This window comes from Pollachius pollachius (assembly GCF_949987615.1).
Source record: "Pollachius pollachius genome assembly, chromosome: 7".
Lineage (NCBI taxonomy): Eukaryota > Metazoa > Chordata > Actinopteri > Gadiformes > Gadidae > Pollachius > Pollachius pollachius.
The window spans coordinates 4,554,934-4,570,560 of NC_136940.1; the positions used below are offsets into that span (position 1 = coordinate 4,554,934).

General features: G+C 48.6%; 1 protein-coding gene across 1 annotated transcript in view; it reads left to right on the plus strand.

Annotated features, from left to right (window-relative positions):
* The window catches only part of nr5a2 (nuclear receptor subfamily 5, group A, member 2), a gene marked incomplete at its 3' end in the record, with an annotated part of 56,780 nt that extends 41,547 nt beyond the window's left edge, over positions 1 to 15,233 (plus strand). Inside the window, exon 7 of the mRNA XM_079739988.1 lies at positions 14,986 to 15,233. Within this exon, the coding sequence (XP_079596114.1) occupies positions 14,986 to 15,233 (248 nt within the window). The remainder of the gene's footprint in view (positions 1 to 14,985) is intronic.
* Positions 15,234 to 15,627: the final 394 nt, after the last annotated feature.

Consider the following 15,627-nt stretch of genomic DNA (forward strand, 5'->3'; position numbering starts at 1 on the left):
CCACCACAGCGCACAGAAAAGCACCCCCCCCCCCCCCCCCCCCCCCCCCCCCCCCCCCCCCCCTCCATCCCTTGTAAAAGTTTTCTTGTGACAAAATACAACATTTCTCTCTCGCTCGCTCGCTGTGAAGAAACAAATCCTTCCCTGGGCACTCCCATGTGGGGTGATTTAGGACATGGCATTGCTATAGATTCCAGCCACCCACCCCTCACCTTCTCCTCCTCCTCCTCCTCCTCCACCTCCTCCTCCTCCTCCTCCTCCTCCACCTCCAGCAGGCCTTCCCCTCCCAGCCTGCTGCCTCTGTCTTATTACACGCTGTCGGTTTATTATAAAACATTAGGAAAGCAGAGGGACACTGTCCTATCGATCGGCAGAAATAGATTCTGTGATTTAGTGTCAAGATCCCCCTCGCTCCGAGCCCCCCCCCTTCCTTCCCACCCTATCCTCCCCCATCCCCCCTCCCCCCTCCCCTCCAACACCACATCGCCCCTGGCAACCACCCCCGCACCACCCCCCACTATTAAGGCCCGGTCCTCCTGGTTCTGCTGTTGATGTCTCAACATTAACAGTTACAAGCTACTACAGAAAATCAATGGGCAACTTTTATTACCGGCCATGACGCGTGCTGGGGCGAGGAACCCCCACACACACACACACACACACACACACACACACACACACACACTCCCCCCGAACGCCCCCGGACACATACTGGCACCACCCCCAAAAACCTGCTCCCCCTCCCCGGGCTGTGAACAGGACTCTGGCATGGGTAGGGGGGTAGGGTTGTGATAGAGGGGTGGGTTGATGGGGTGGGGTTTGGGGAATTAGGGTTGGGGTTGTGGGGGTAGGGTGGGGTTTGGGGCGGGGTCCTCCTTGTCCATAATTGGGAGGGAGAGCGGCTCCAGGCTCCAGACCTCAGCCAGTCAGCGGGCCGCCCCGGCTACAGGGGGTCCGAGGTGAGGGGAACAGGGCGGCATTTGTCACCTTGTGATTGGCTATGGCTTAACGAGGGGCTAACGAGTCCTGAATGCCGGAAACACTGCGCCCAATGTTTTCTCACATCTCCCCCAACACCGCAGCTTCCACAACCAGCCTAGACCCAAACCGCCCTAGTGTCATCAGGCCAAAAAGGATAAAAAACAGCCCCCCCGACACACACACACACACACACACACACACACACACACACACACGCACACTAACACACACACCTCAATATCTGTTCCCAGTGGAACACAGATACTAAGCTTGTGTGTGTGTGCTGCGTTTATGTGTGTGTGTGTGTGTGTGTGTTTATGTGTGTGTCTGCGTGTGCGTACACAATTTAAAGCCCAGCATCAGGGCTCAAGAATGGACCCAGGCCTCTCAAACATTTATAAGGGCAGCTGATGCAAGCTACGGCAGCCCTTCTGGGACAAACAGCCCCTGGTTCTACTCTCTCTCTCTCAGTCCCGATCAATGGAGCTCAAGTTCATTACACACTTGCCAGCCGAACGGCAGCCATCAACCACTCACCACACACATATGCACACAAACACACACACACACACACACACACACACACACACACACACATAAACCGCAATTGCCACACATTGCACCTGTGGGTTTCTACTACGCTTGCTTGTTTACATGATGACTGTGTGTGTTTCTGGTTGGTGTTTTTGTGTGTCTGTGTGTGTGTGTGTGTATATGGGTGTGTTTAAGTGAGAGAGCGCACATATGTGTACGAGAGTGAGTGTGCATGTGTGTGTGTGTGTAAATGGTTGTGTGAGTGTATGTGAGAGATTAAGTGTGTGCGTGTGTGTGTCTGTGTGTGTGTGTGTGTGTGTGTGTGTGTGTAAGTGTGTGTATATGTGCGTGTGAAGGCAGGCAGGTCCCAGTGGCCACAGCCTGAGCTTATCATTATGTACATGTTGCTCCACTGCAATGCTAATTCTGATGCACTCTCAGCGGCTGCAGTCCTGGTCCCAGCTCTGAATTCGCAAGCTACCGCTAGGCCTTTAGCTTCTCTCATCCAATTAAAGCCTGCTAGGCTGGGGCTTTCCTGGTATGGACAAAAAGGCAGCCTAGACAATATTTACATATAATGATCTAGCATTATAGTTATGTCTATTTAGATTCCTTGCTCGTTACATTCCCAGAGTCAAAACTCGATACAATTGAGCCAAATCAGTGTCAGTTCAAACTGCCTGAGATGAGAAGGTATGCATCCTTCAATACCATCCTGTTTTTAACTGGACCGTGAGCCTCCTGAAAATACACTTAACAAGTGCATGTTTTTCTGAGGCTCTGTCTTGACGCACGAATAAGTTATATAGAAATCGCCCTACTGCGGTTTGAAAATCACTGACATGCGAGCTATTAGAGAGCACACTGTGACGGACCAGCCACGATAGATCTCCATTGGCTGTGGCTCATGGGTGTGATTGTTTGTGCGCGCGCTGCGTTGTGTAAGAGCAACTGCCACTGTCATGGCGTGTATTGATCAGGCCGGCCTGGCCTTATTTAAACATCACACACAAACACAGAGATAAGGAGTTACACAAGCCATACATACCGAGCTGTCATGGCCCATATTGATCCCTCGCTCTCTCTGCCCTACTCTCTCTCTCTGTCTTTTTTATTTCTTAATCGCTCTCTCGCTCAAGCGCTAACTTCTGCCCACTGTTTGGCTCTCCGTAAAGCTCTCGATAGGAGCTCACAAACGCACACACACACACACATAGACATACGCATAGGTACACACAGAGACACACACATAGAAGCACACACAGACACACACATAGATACACATAGACACACACACATAGACACACACACACACATAGAAGCACACACATATACACACACACACACACATACAAACACACAAACACATACACACACATAGACACACACACACACACACACACACACACACACACACACACACACACAGTATGCAGGCCAAAGTCTAGCTGCTCAACACAGGTCATATGATTATACATACACAAGCAAATCAGATGGCTGATTTAAAAGTTCATATTTGTGTAACCTTAAGTCCTCTTAAGGTCCTCTTAAACGTTTTTGCTTTGTTGCTTTTTACATACAAATCTCGGATTTTTTACACTGAAATAAGCAGAAAATGTGGAAAGAACCTGTGCTTCTATGAATGTCCAAGTCCAAGTTTGTAAACCAGAGGAAGTCTGCTTTACTCGACAGGTTCAAGTCCCTAAAGTAGAAGTGTTAACAATCCGTAAAGGTATGTCGTTGGACACCTCACTCACACATCTGCTAGAGCGATACACACGCGCGCACACACATTTACACACTCACACACTCACACTCACAAGTATAAATATATTTCAGGCTTCAGAGCAACCCTCTCCAAATTAAACCTTAACTTATCGGAGATCAGTTTTATGTGTACCTTGGAAATCCCTCTGGGTGAAACTGGGCCAACACAAATTCTACGCCCTCACTGCGGATCACGATAAACGCATTCTGCTTGTGATGTCCTTTACATGTGCATGTGACTCATAACTCACCGAGCCAACAGAAACTTTCAATCATTTGTAAAGCCGTAAATCTTAATTGCGCCCCGTTTGGCCGTTCATTATTACAGAGGGGATGGGTCCTGCGAGTAGGAAGGCTGTGTCCTTAAGATGGGAAAAGGGTGTTTTTTTACAACCGTTTACCACCCGTAAACTAGATTCAGCCTTGTCAACACTACTCCACAAACCTCCTGTGTGCAACTCTCTCACTGGTAAAGATAAGCTTAGTTATTTATCATATATATGTATACATACATATATATGTATACAAATCGTACATGTTTGAATGCAAAAACACCATAAACATCGTAGAATTCTGCCTCTAATTGCATCAAAATAAATACTTCACACCCTTCAACATAATTATTCACGCCACCTTGTTTAGACGATGTCGAGCGTTTGCACATTCAAAACCAGTGGCCTTAGCATCCTTCCCATTAGTAGAATGATGGTTCCCGGTTCCTCGTTTGCCGATAACTAATCCAACTTGATAGCTTCAATTGCCCAGCGGGCATGTTTGGAAGTTAGCGGTCATTAGAATGACCATATATGGCGTCAGGACTCACACATGCTCTTTGTTATGCTACCCTGGCGCATTGTGTTCTTATGTGAATATGCAGAGCATGCGCTTGGATTACTGTTAGATGCTAAGCTCTGTGCACTAGTCAGGTGGCTGGCTGTAACTTTATCATACAGCCCCTTCTTTGCTCTTTGAGCCTGTGTACAGTATGTGTGAGTGAGAGCCTCTGTGTGTGTGCATGTGTGTGTGTGTGTGTCTGTGTGTATGTGAGGGAGGGAGCCAGGGAGAGAGAGAGAGTGTGTGTGTGTGTGTGTGTGTTTAAGCATGTGTGTGTGTGTTTGTGTGTGTGTGTGTGTCTGTGTCTGTGTGTGTTTGTGTGTTTGAGCCTGTGTGTGTGTGTGTGTGTGTTTGTGTGTGTCTGTGTTTAAGCATGTGTGTGGGTTTGTGTGTGCGTGTTTAAGCATGTGTGTTTGTGTGTGTCTGTGTGTGTTTAAGCATGTGTGTGGGTGTGTGTGTGCGTGTTTAAGCATGTGTGTTTGTGTGAGTGTGTGCGTGTGCAGTGTATTGTATTAGAATCCTACTTGCTCCTCATGCATGATGAACGGGAGAAGACGGGAGGGGGCATGCGTGAGTCTGTGTGCATGTAACTGGAGCCGGTGATTAAACGCTTTAGAGCACAGAGGATCCAACAGGTGCAAGTGTTCTCGGTCGCCCCCTTCTCTCTCTCCCTCCCTCCCTCCCTCCCCTCGGTTTCTTTATTTGTTCCTCTGTTGGCCCCATGTCTCCCCTTGTTCCCCCACCGGGATGGTCTGCCAAGTACATCAAATAACAAAGTCACTCACGCACACGCACACACACACACACACACACACACACACACACACACACACACACACACACACACAGTCACAAACACATACACAGTCACAAACACATACACACACAGCCACAAACACATACAGTCACAAACACACACACACACAGCCACAAACACATACACACACAAGTTCACAACCAACAAAATCATACAAATCATAAAAACAAAAAAAGCTGAATCTTAAAAAACCGAAACACTGTTTACTTTGACGTAGTGTAGCTCTTTCTAGATTGCCCAACGATGTGCCAGTGCAATTTCCAAGCATCCCATCCAGTAATGGGTTCCTCCCAGAACAGCCGTGTGTGGCAGGCTGCAGTGTAAACATGGGATCTGACATTCCCCTCAGGACCCGGGAAGTCCACCTTCCTGAAATCTATAACCAGAATAACATGACTGTAGAGAGAGAGAGAGAGAGCGAGAGAGAGAGAGAGAGAGAGAGAGAGAGAGAGAGAGAGAGAGAGAGAGAGAGCGAGAGAGAGAGCGAGAGCGAGACAGGGAGAGAGAGAGAGAGAGAGAGAGAGAGAGAGAGAGAGAGAGAGAGAGAGAGAGAACATAGAAAGAGAGAAGGAAGGGAGAGAGAAGGGGGAGGGGGGGAGGAGAGAGGGAAGAGAGAAGAGAAGAGGAGAGAATAGAGAGAGAGAGAGAGCGAGAGAGAAAGAGAAAGAGAGTGAGGGTGAGAGGGAGGGAGGGAGGAGAGAGGAGGAGAGAGAGAGAGAAAAGAGGAGGGAAGGGAGACACGGAGAGAAGAGAGAGGGAAGGAGGAGAGAGGAGAGGAATGGAGGGTGGAGAGTGAGGACGTCAAAACCCTCTTTAGTCAGCACTAGTCCCTCCTCCACTGCCTTCCATCATCAAACGAGCACCGGGGTGGGCGAGGGAGGCACAGTGTGTGTGTGTGTGAGGAGAAAGGGGGGTGGGAGAGAGAAAGAGAGGGAGGGAGGAGATGGGTTTGAGTGTGTGTGTGTGTGTGTGTGTGTGTGTATGTGGGGGGGGGGGGGGGGGGGTGACACTATGGATTAACTGTCCTTCACACCGGAAAATATACATCCCCAGGCGCTGGCGGCTGAATTATTAATTCAAATTTGTCAGAGAAAGAATGAGAGAAATATATTGACGAGGAGACCGGCCCTTTAATGGGCTCATTAAGGGCAAGGCTTCTGAAGCAGCCACCGTCTACGCTGCTGAAGGGGGGGACTGTGTGTGGTGTGTGTGTGTGTGTGTGTGTGTGTGTGTGTGTGTGTGTGTGTGTGTGTGTGTGTGCGTGTGTGTGCGTGTGTGCGTGTGTGTGTGTGTGTGTGTGGTGAGGGGAGGGAATGAGGGGATGCTTGGCACCCACCCCGCTCAATGATTTTCTGTCACTTAGTCATGAGCAGGTAGATCTGACATGGCCTTCCTCTTGTACCAGGCCATAAATACACAACACAATGCAACTCTGCTGGCGGTCGTCGCGGTACTCGGTTGAGATGCGCTGAATGCTAAGCGGCTCTGGCTAAAAGCGGACGGAGGTGTGGATGTAGACGGATACAGTGCTGTTACACGCGCGCACACACAACCGCGCACACACACGCTCGAACAAAAACTGCATTAGAGTAACAATATATTATTGAGTTTTTAACAAATGAGCTGAACAGGTGCCATGGAGGTGAACGGAGGCAAACAGGAGCCGACTCGATGTCTTTGCTCTTCTTACCTTGTTTTCACTTCTTAAGCCTCTTTTCAGAGACGGTACGGGCATATGGGAATGTACAATGTGAACCGTCATGGATCAGAAAGAGAGGGAGAGAGGGAGAGAGAGAGAGAGAGAGAGAGAGAGAGAGAGAGAGAGACAGAGAGAGAGAGGGAGGGAGAGAGAGAGAGAGAGAGAGAGAGAGACAGAGAGAGAGAGAGAGAGAGAGAGAGAGAGAGAGAGACAGACAGACAGAGAGAGAGAGAGCACCAGACAGAGAGAAAGGGAGAGAAGGACAAAGAGGGAGAGAGGGAGAGATCGAGAGAGAGCACCAGAGAGGGCGAGAGAGACAGCAGGAGCCTGAGGGCTGGTGATTGGGTTGGCCGAGGTGGGATCAGGGGAAGGCATTTGTCCGTTGAAGGGTGATCAAGAGTGTGTAAAATGGGAAGAAGAGGTGAAAGGGGGGTGACCACAGGTCTGTTGTGGTGAAGGGGGGGGGGTACGGCGGGCGGTGAGGATTACTAGGGGGTTGCAGAAAGGCTTAAGAAATGAGGTTCATTGGCCATTCAAGCCTGCCAACATCCCTCTGGCAAACAGGATCGTCATAACGCTGGGAATATGACTCCCTCTTTTCCTCCTTTACACACGCTATGGGCCAGGGAACCTTTGAGTAGGGATCACTCAGAACCTGGAAACACAATATACATAGATAGATATACATATCTATCTATATATATCTATATAATATATAGATAATATATATATCTATATAATATATAGATATATATATATACAAATTTATTTCAAAAGAGTCATCAAGCAAAGTGCCTTGGTCACTGGGATCATGTGATTAAAACCCAGCCGGTGTAATTGGCTGTGGGCAGCACCAGGGTGGATGTAAATGAGGTCTGCTTCACCTCAGGACAGTTGCCTTCCAGCCGGCATTAGGCGGCCTGAAATCCCCCTCTTCCTCCAGCTCCGAGCACCTTGGCTCTTGTTTATTTCACACCTAAGGCACTATTCTCCCCCCCTCCGTCCCCCATCAAGCCCACCAACCCATCCTTGGGCGACAGGCACTGAAACCCAGTCGCTACCTGCTTAGCCTAACAAAGATAGCCAGCCGGGTACAGGAGACGCTGGGCTTCCATTTGCTTAATATATCCCCAATTGGAACATTCCTGCCTAATTCCACCTTAAAGTAACTCAGTTGTTGCCCAACCTGTGGCTAAAAGGGAGGATTTGCCGGGACTAGTGGCAGGGGGTGGACTGAGGGCGAAATTGAGCCTTCATGCCTTATTCTGACCTGGAGCAGCCTTGTCCCCACTGGTTGAGGACGGGGGAAGCTACAGCGCTAATCTGCCTCGTTATTATGGAGGAGTTGTAGCCTCCGGATGAGCTGTGTTTTTTGGGGGGGCGGGGGGGGGCTCTGTCATAGCCATAGGGCATGCCTGCTCTGGGGTTTATACAGAGGGGGGTCACCATGGTGGTGGGGCCCTGGGTCACTGCCGAGGTGAACGCCGTGGTCTCTGGTACGAATCAATGCAACAAAGGGAAAGTTAGCGAGCTTCAGCCCCTCTTTGGAAACAGCCGGTATTTGCTTATGTTTTGGGCTCCTTAAGATGTTCTTTGTTAAATCAAAGCGGGAAAGCAGTGTGGATTGCACATTTCTTACGGGGTGTCTGCCAACGTGCATGCTAGCTCATTTTCGGTCCGAAACAAACAAACACACCATTCCGGTTACCACCGCGGTCCAAGTCCTACTTTGTTGAAATAGCCTCAAAAAAAGCAGCCAATAAATAGAGCGCATGAGGAGATACTGAGGGTTATGAAGCTCAAAGACCCGCGTGATGTACCCCAGAGACCCCAGGCTCCAGAAGCCACCAGCGGAGGGCCGTAAGCGTGTGCCCTGGGCCTCGATCCCAAACCGACGAGCGCTAAGCGCTGTTAGCGCACATTGTGTACGCTATAAAAGCCCAACTCTATCTTTATTGCAGATCAAAATCCATTCGAAAGTTAATAGCAACCCGATTTGATCGCCCATAAACACTCCTCCAGCACACATTGATCCGCGGCGGAACCAGACCTCTCCCGTGTGGCTTTTGAAACAAAAACATCAGGCACGCTAATAAATCATAAGTTAGGCAACACTTTATACAACACACTTATTTAAACTCTTCCCCCCCCCTCCCCCCGCCTCTACACACACACACACAAATATACACACACACACACACACACACACACACACACACACACACACACACACACACACACACACCAAAGCCTTGTGTAATCAGCACATGATAATTGCCGGGTGCGGGGATGTGGGGTAGGGGGGGACAGTGACGTCAGCGTGACCCGTATTACTGGACGCTCCGTCTAAGTGATTGATCGGTGGATTTGACGTGGAGCGGTTGGAAGGGGGGTCTCAAACGACGGGGGTGGGGGGGGGAGGGGCGTTTGTGTCCTGCACTCCTCCGAGGATGGACGAAATAGGAAAGGTTTTGCGGCTAAGACAATCACATCAAACGGCAGATTAGTGGGCCGCGCCGGCGTGACTCACGCTGCGTTTCCACGGCGATAAGGAGGGCCGTGCGGTCGTTGGCCCTTGGCCCATTGCACTTTGCTGCTTGCTCTCCTCGCATGGTAAAAGACAAAATGAACACACACACACACACACACACACACACACACACACACACACAGATGAAAACAGAGCCAGTTTGGCATGTGCACATACATGCACAGGGGCCTACACCTAATAAACACATTCCCTGGGCTTATCTATTCTGATCTGGACTCGTCGGTAGACAAGATGGGAGCCCTTCAGCCCACTACCCTCCAACATCCCCTCCCCCCCAAGGTCATCGGGTTCGGCAGTGGCTGACGCCCCTCTTTTCGATTGGACGACAGCTGAAAAGGGGTTGGATTTAATGACAATTAAAGAAGTGGTTTCGGTACACCGTATGAGTTTGATAGCCTGCTTATAGTGGTCCATAAACTAAAAACAACTCGCTCACTTCAGAACGCTCAGCACTCTGGCGTTGTAAAAGAGAGGCCCTAGTGTTTGAAAGGGAAGGTTCAAACGGGAGATAACTGACACCTGGGCAGGAAGTCACGTTTAATTGGCCCGACTTTATTGTCTGTCCTCAGTTCATCGAGTGTTAATGAACTAGGAGTTTTATTAATTTTTCTTGTTGACTTACTGATTGTGGCAATAAATCAACTAAATTAATAGCGCACAGTTTTGCGTCTTGTGTATGTGTGTGCGTGGTAGTACGTGTGTGTGTGGGTGTGTGTACTTGTTAGTGCAAGTACACACAAGTACACACGATAAACTATACTTGTTTAATCAACAATTTAAACGACAGGCCTTATCAACATAAATCACAGGTGTTGTATTTATTGTAAATACTGAAACAGTACCAAAAAAAGATTACAGCGTTTTTATTTCTCTTCTTACCCCTACCTACTGATTGTTATCCAGACTTTAAATAAACCACGTCAGTGCTATATTTATAGTTTTCATTGCTATTCTTCATGCACACATTGCTGTGTAAAAACGTTGGGTAAAACTTCATCATAACGTTCTGTCATAAGTCATTTATAGGGCTGGAGTAAATGATGACGTTATCGTTGACACATACTGAGACACTGATCTAGCCATCATACATCTGGGTGGAAACTTCCACTTGTGATGTCACTTGAGGTCACTTTTGACATGGCCTGTAATGGTCAATCATCATGACAACTGGTGGTATAACGGGGACTCTTTAACTTAGAACTTATTAATCATCTACAAACGTGTGTTAATATTTTCTGATGATTAGTTCATCATTAACTCAAAGCCTATAAATGAATGCTTTGTAAATGATTTAACGTTATTATATGGTGTTACCAAATGTTGATATAATTAGAAGATGTCTTTTAAAATGGAAAATTAAAACAAGCCTTGATCATATCCTGATACTGGTATTCACTAAATATATCAGCTATGTCACTTTTTCTTATATTCCGTGCATTCTCGTAAAACACACAAAAGCGCAACACAGAACTCCGCACGACAAATGGTTTTCTAATGGTATACATCCACGTATACACAACGTAAACATGAAACCAGTCTCTGCTTCCTTGTCAGACAGTAGAAACAGTGTCCGTGTCTGGGAGCCATTCCAGGGACTTGGTGCGTGTGTATGTGTGTGTGTCTGTTTGTGTGTGTGTGTGTGTGTGTGTGTGTATGTGTGTGTGTTTGTGTGTCTGTGTGTGTATGTGTGTGTGTGTGTCTGTGTGTGTTTGTGTGTGTGTATGTTTTTGTGTGTGTGTGTGTGTGTGTGTGTGTGTGTGTGTGTGTGTGTGAGTGCCCCTGGGGCAGGATGCTTATACGAAGGTAGTGAGAGGAGCAGAAGAGCACATGCAGACAGAAGACACACACACACACACACACACACACACACACAAACACACACACACACACACACACACAACATGCAGACTAATTAAAAAGTACATCTTTGTGTTATGTTCTGTGAAAGTGAGAGTGCATGTGTGTTTGTGTGTGTGCTTCTGTGTGTGTGTGTGTGTGTGTAAGTGCGTGCCTATGCATTCGCGTGTGTGTGTGTGTGTGTGTGTGTGTGTGCCTGCGTGTGTGTGTGTGTGTGTGTGTGTACCCGTGCATGGTAACAATGTATTCCGTGGGACCCGAGGGTTTCCGTGATGGTGGACGCAGCGCCGTGGATCACTGTGGCGGTTTTATAATGTGAAAAAAAAGAAAGAGATAATTAGTCCCACAGTGACTGAGTGAAGAGATAGGGTAGAGAGACAGAGACCAAGGGAGAGAGAGAGAGAGAGAGAGAGAGAGAGAGAGAGAGAGAGAGACAGAGAGAGAGAGAGAGAGAGAGAGAGAGAGAGCGAGAGAGATGGGCGGTAGAGAACACATAACACACTTAATACTCCAACCTCACTCTTGATGGGCAGTGTTGATCGCATTCACCCCGATCACACACACACACACACACACACACAGACACAGACACAGACACACACACACACACACAGAAGCACACACACTCTTCATCGTTCCTCCATCCGCCCACAGTCTCTTCTGTTCCCACCCTGAACTGGTCCTGAAGATGAGAATGAGAGAGAGAGAGATAACAGGAGGGAGAGAGGGAGAGAGGGAGAGAGAGAGAGAGAGAGAGAGAGAGAGAGAGAGAGAGAGAGAGAGAGAGAGAGAGAGAGACAATGGGAGAGAGAGAGAGAGAGAGAGAGAGAGAGAGAGAGAGAGACAATGGGAGAGAGAGAGAGGGAGAGAGAGAGAGAGAGAGAGAGAGAGAGAGAGAGAGAGGGGAGAGAGACACACACAGACAGAGTACCACCTACTCTCCGCCCTGAGATAGGTTTCTTCGTACTGGTTGGCAGTTGCCTGCCAGTGGGGGCTGAGGGCAGACACATCCCGCTGTTGTCATCGGTCATCAGCGGCATAACCGCAGCTCTATTCTGTCTTTTTGTATTATCATTCTACAGAAATCGCTTCTTCTTTCATTATAATTTCAAAAGGAGGTCCTGGTCATAATTAGCAATTAAAATTCTGTGCGTTTTTTTGCCTCCTTTTCTCCTAATTAGCTTGACATAGACATAGGATTGTAATTCTCTGTAGTTTACGCACACCCGCGCTCACACAAACGCACGCACGCACGCACGCACACACACACACACACACACACACACACACACACACACACACACACACACACACACACACACACACACACACACACAGAGACTAAAGAGTGAAATATTTCTGAGAAACCATAGCAACTTGTCTTTATGTGGGCTTGTCGAGCCAAAGCTCAGGACTTCCTTTGAAGAGGGTTAAATCGACAACTCTCTACATTATTACTGTGAAATGAACACAGGTTAAACCTACAATTATCTTGTTTGCAAATCATAAATTAAAACCTATTCAAATCGTTAAAAATGTATTGCTTACGTAACATTATAATTTCATAAAGGTCACAAGCATTTTGTTCAATTGAGTTCTTTTCCTGTAAGCCTTGTAGTGAGCAAGACATCCTTATGAAGTCTTTTTTATCCCCATATGGGATTCGTACAAAACTTTTACAAGTCAGCCGTTGGGTTCTAAAATAAGTGTTGTTTGTCCTGGTGCCTGTGTGTGTCTATTCACGTGTGTGTGTGTGTGTGCATGTGTGTGTGGGTGCGTGCATGTCTGTGTGTGCGTGTGTGTGCGTGTGTGTGTGTGTGTGTGTGTGTTTGCGTCTGCAGAGAGGTCAGCCGACTGAGTGACAGCAGGAAAAAGCACATGTCATGTTTATTTGGAACCTCTTTTGTCACATGCCAGACCCCCCGCCTTCAGCCCCCCCCCCCCCCACAAGACACACACACACACACACACACACACACACACACACACACACACACACACACACACACACACTTCCCCTCCTCCTCCTGGCCTTATTTAGCCTCTACCATGTCACAGAGGGGTCAAGTCCCCAGTCAAGCACTCGCCCATCTGAGTGTGCAGTGTAATTGCCTACTCATTCTCAAGCAAATATATTATGCATAAATACACACACACACACACACACACACACACACACACACACACAGACTCTAAACACAGCAGGAAGCGCAAACAAACATGCACACACAGTGCCACGCACGGGCTCAGCGTCTGTGTGCATCATATGAGGAGGAGTCTTGAAGGACTGGCAGCTCATTCTCTCTGGCTCATTAACCACTGAGTTATCAACCTCTCCTCTCCTACCCTCTATTCCAGTCTCCTCTCATCTCCTCGTCGCTCCCCCCGTCTCCCCTACTGCCCTCTAGTCAAGTCCTTTCTCATCCTCTGATCCTCCTCTTGTCTCTCCCCCTGCCCTCTCTGTCTCCCTTCCTCTCGTTTTATTTTCACCAGTGGAGTCGCATTAGATCACGCCTCTCGTTTCATCTTCCCGGCCTCCCTGCCCTCTCAACGGCAGTCCTCTCCTCTCCTCTCCTGAACCCTCTCTCCAGTCTTTACTTCTCTTCTCGGCTGCCCTCTTGTGTGTGTGTGTGTGTGTGTGTGTGTGTGTGTGTCTGTGTGTGTGTGTTTTGCATAGAGGAACAAAGATCAAGTCGAAGGGGAGGAAGAACAAAGAGGATCTCTTAAGTGTTTTGGGTGAAAACAATGGTGCTTTGGTGGGTTCTGTTGGTAAGCACGTGTAGTGTTTGTCAGGATACAGAGACTCCATCATTCAACATTAGGTCTCTGAGCTCTTTTGACCAAGGGTCAAAGAGATTAATAAAAGATGACACACACACAGACACAAACACAGACACACACACACACACACACACACACACACCTTGGGCCTGATTAAATATTCTGCAGCGGTTTGGTTTATAACCATGACAAGCACACACAGCACAGTTTCCACATCGGCCGTTTAGCACATTTTTTGACTGGTCTTGCAGTAATCCCCCCCCAAACCCCTAGTGATCCTATTATTGTCAAGGAAAAAGTGCTTATGGCTGTGTGGAGGGCTTGTACAAAGTTGATACACACACACACACACACACACACACACACACACACACACACACACACACACACACACTATTACCTCTAAACTGAAAATGTACATTATTTAGGAAATACCAAAGGCGTGTCTCTATTGAAAATCTTTGGTTCAAATGAGCAAGTTACTTAAAAACAAAAAATATGTTTTCAATACCATTTGGTCCCCTGATAATGAGCGCACACTACTTCTGGGACGGGCCGAGGTGCGTTGGAGAGACGGATGCTTGTTTTAGTTTTTAATGATAGCTTTTTGCCAATGATTGCAGGGCTGAAGCCCTGTCCTACATAATTCAGTTCCTCCTGGGGAATGAATCTCAGAGGATTTTGGCCTGTTTTCTATGCTCTCACCTGCTCTCCTGTCTCATCTCGCTCTCTCACTCGCTCTCTCTCTCAAGAGACAGTTCACAATGAAAAAAGGGGTGGGGGGGGCGGATTCTCATCATCCCGTTATTGGCTTGTAAATTTGGAAAACAAGTGAACAATTATTTCTAGTCACTTCCCTGACCAGGACAATGACAAAGAGGTCTGCGATCGGTTTAACCTGCTAGTGGCTTTCCTCTCTAACGGTCGGAAGGGAACATGTGTCACACTCTGTACGGTGAAACAACATGGCGTGGAAAAACAAGCTTGTGTTGTGATTTGGTCGACCTTTCTTTAAAAAAGAATAAGCAGAAAAAGCAACAAAAAAAAAGAACGGCGCCATACATTATCCCGGTCTGAGCCTGTGGTTTCCGTTTGCTCTTTCCTGTCCCCTCCCTCCTCCCCTCCCCTCTCTCCCTCCCTCCCTCCCTCCCTCCCCACCCGCAGACGTGAAGAACCTGGAGAACTTCCACCTGGTGGAGAGCGTGCAGGAGCAGGTGAACGCGGCCCTGCTGGACTACGTCATGTGCAACTACCCGCAGCAGATGGACAAGTTTGGCCAGCTGCTGCTGCGGCTGCCCGAGATCCGCGCCATCAGCCTGCAGGCCGAGGAGTACCTCTACTACAAGCACCTCAACGGAGACGTGCCCTGCAACAACCTGCTCATCGAGATGCTGCACGCCAAGCGGGCCTGAGAGAGGGACCCCCGCAGGGGGGGGGGGGGGGGGGGGGGGAGAGAGGGGGAGGTGGGAGACGGCGATGGCGACGGATATGGGGGAGGCGGAGGAAGGGAAGACGATGATGGGCGTGGGGACAAATCTGTGTGGGGACTCTGGATTGTTTTGGTGAGCCCGACTACGCGATGAACGCAGAGTTGTGTTTTCGTTCTCATTGCCGCGGCCGGTGAACTCATCGGTCTGACGGCTGAGGCGGAGCGGTGTGTGCGCACGTGCACGCACCCACACACGTACAGTATACAGGACGCCTAGCCACACCAAGGTGTGGATGGTGGTCGGCATTGCTCTCATTTCTATGTTGTCGTTAGCGATGCATTGATTGGCATACAGGCGCACGCGCACACACAACCAC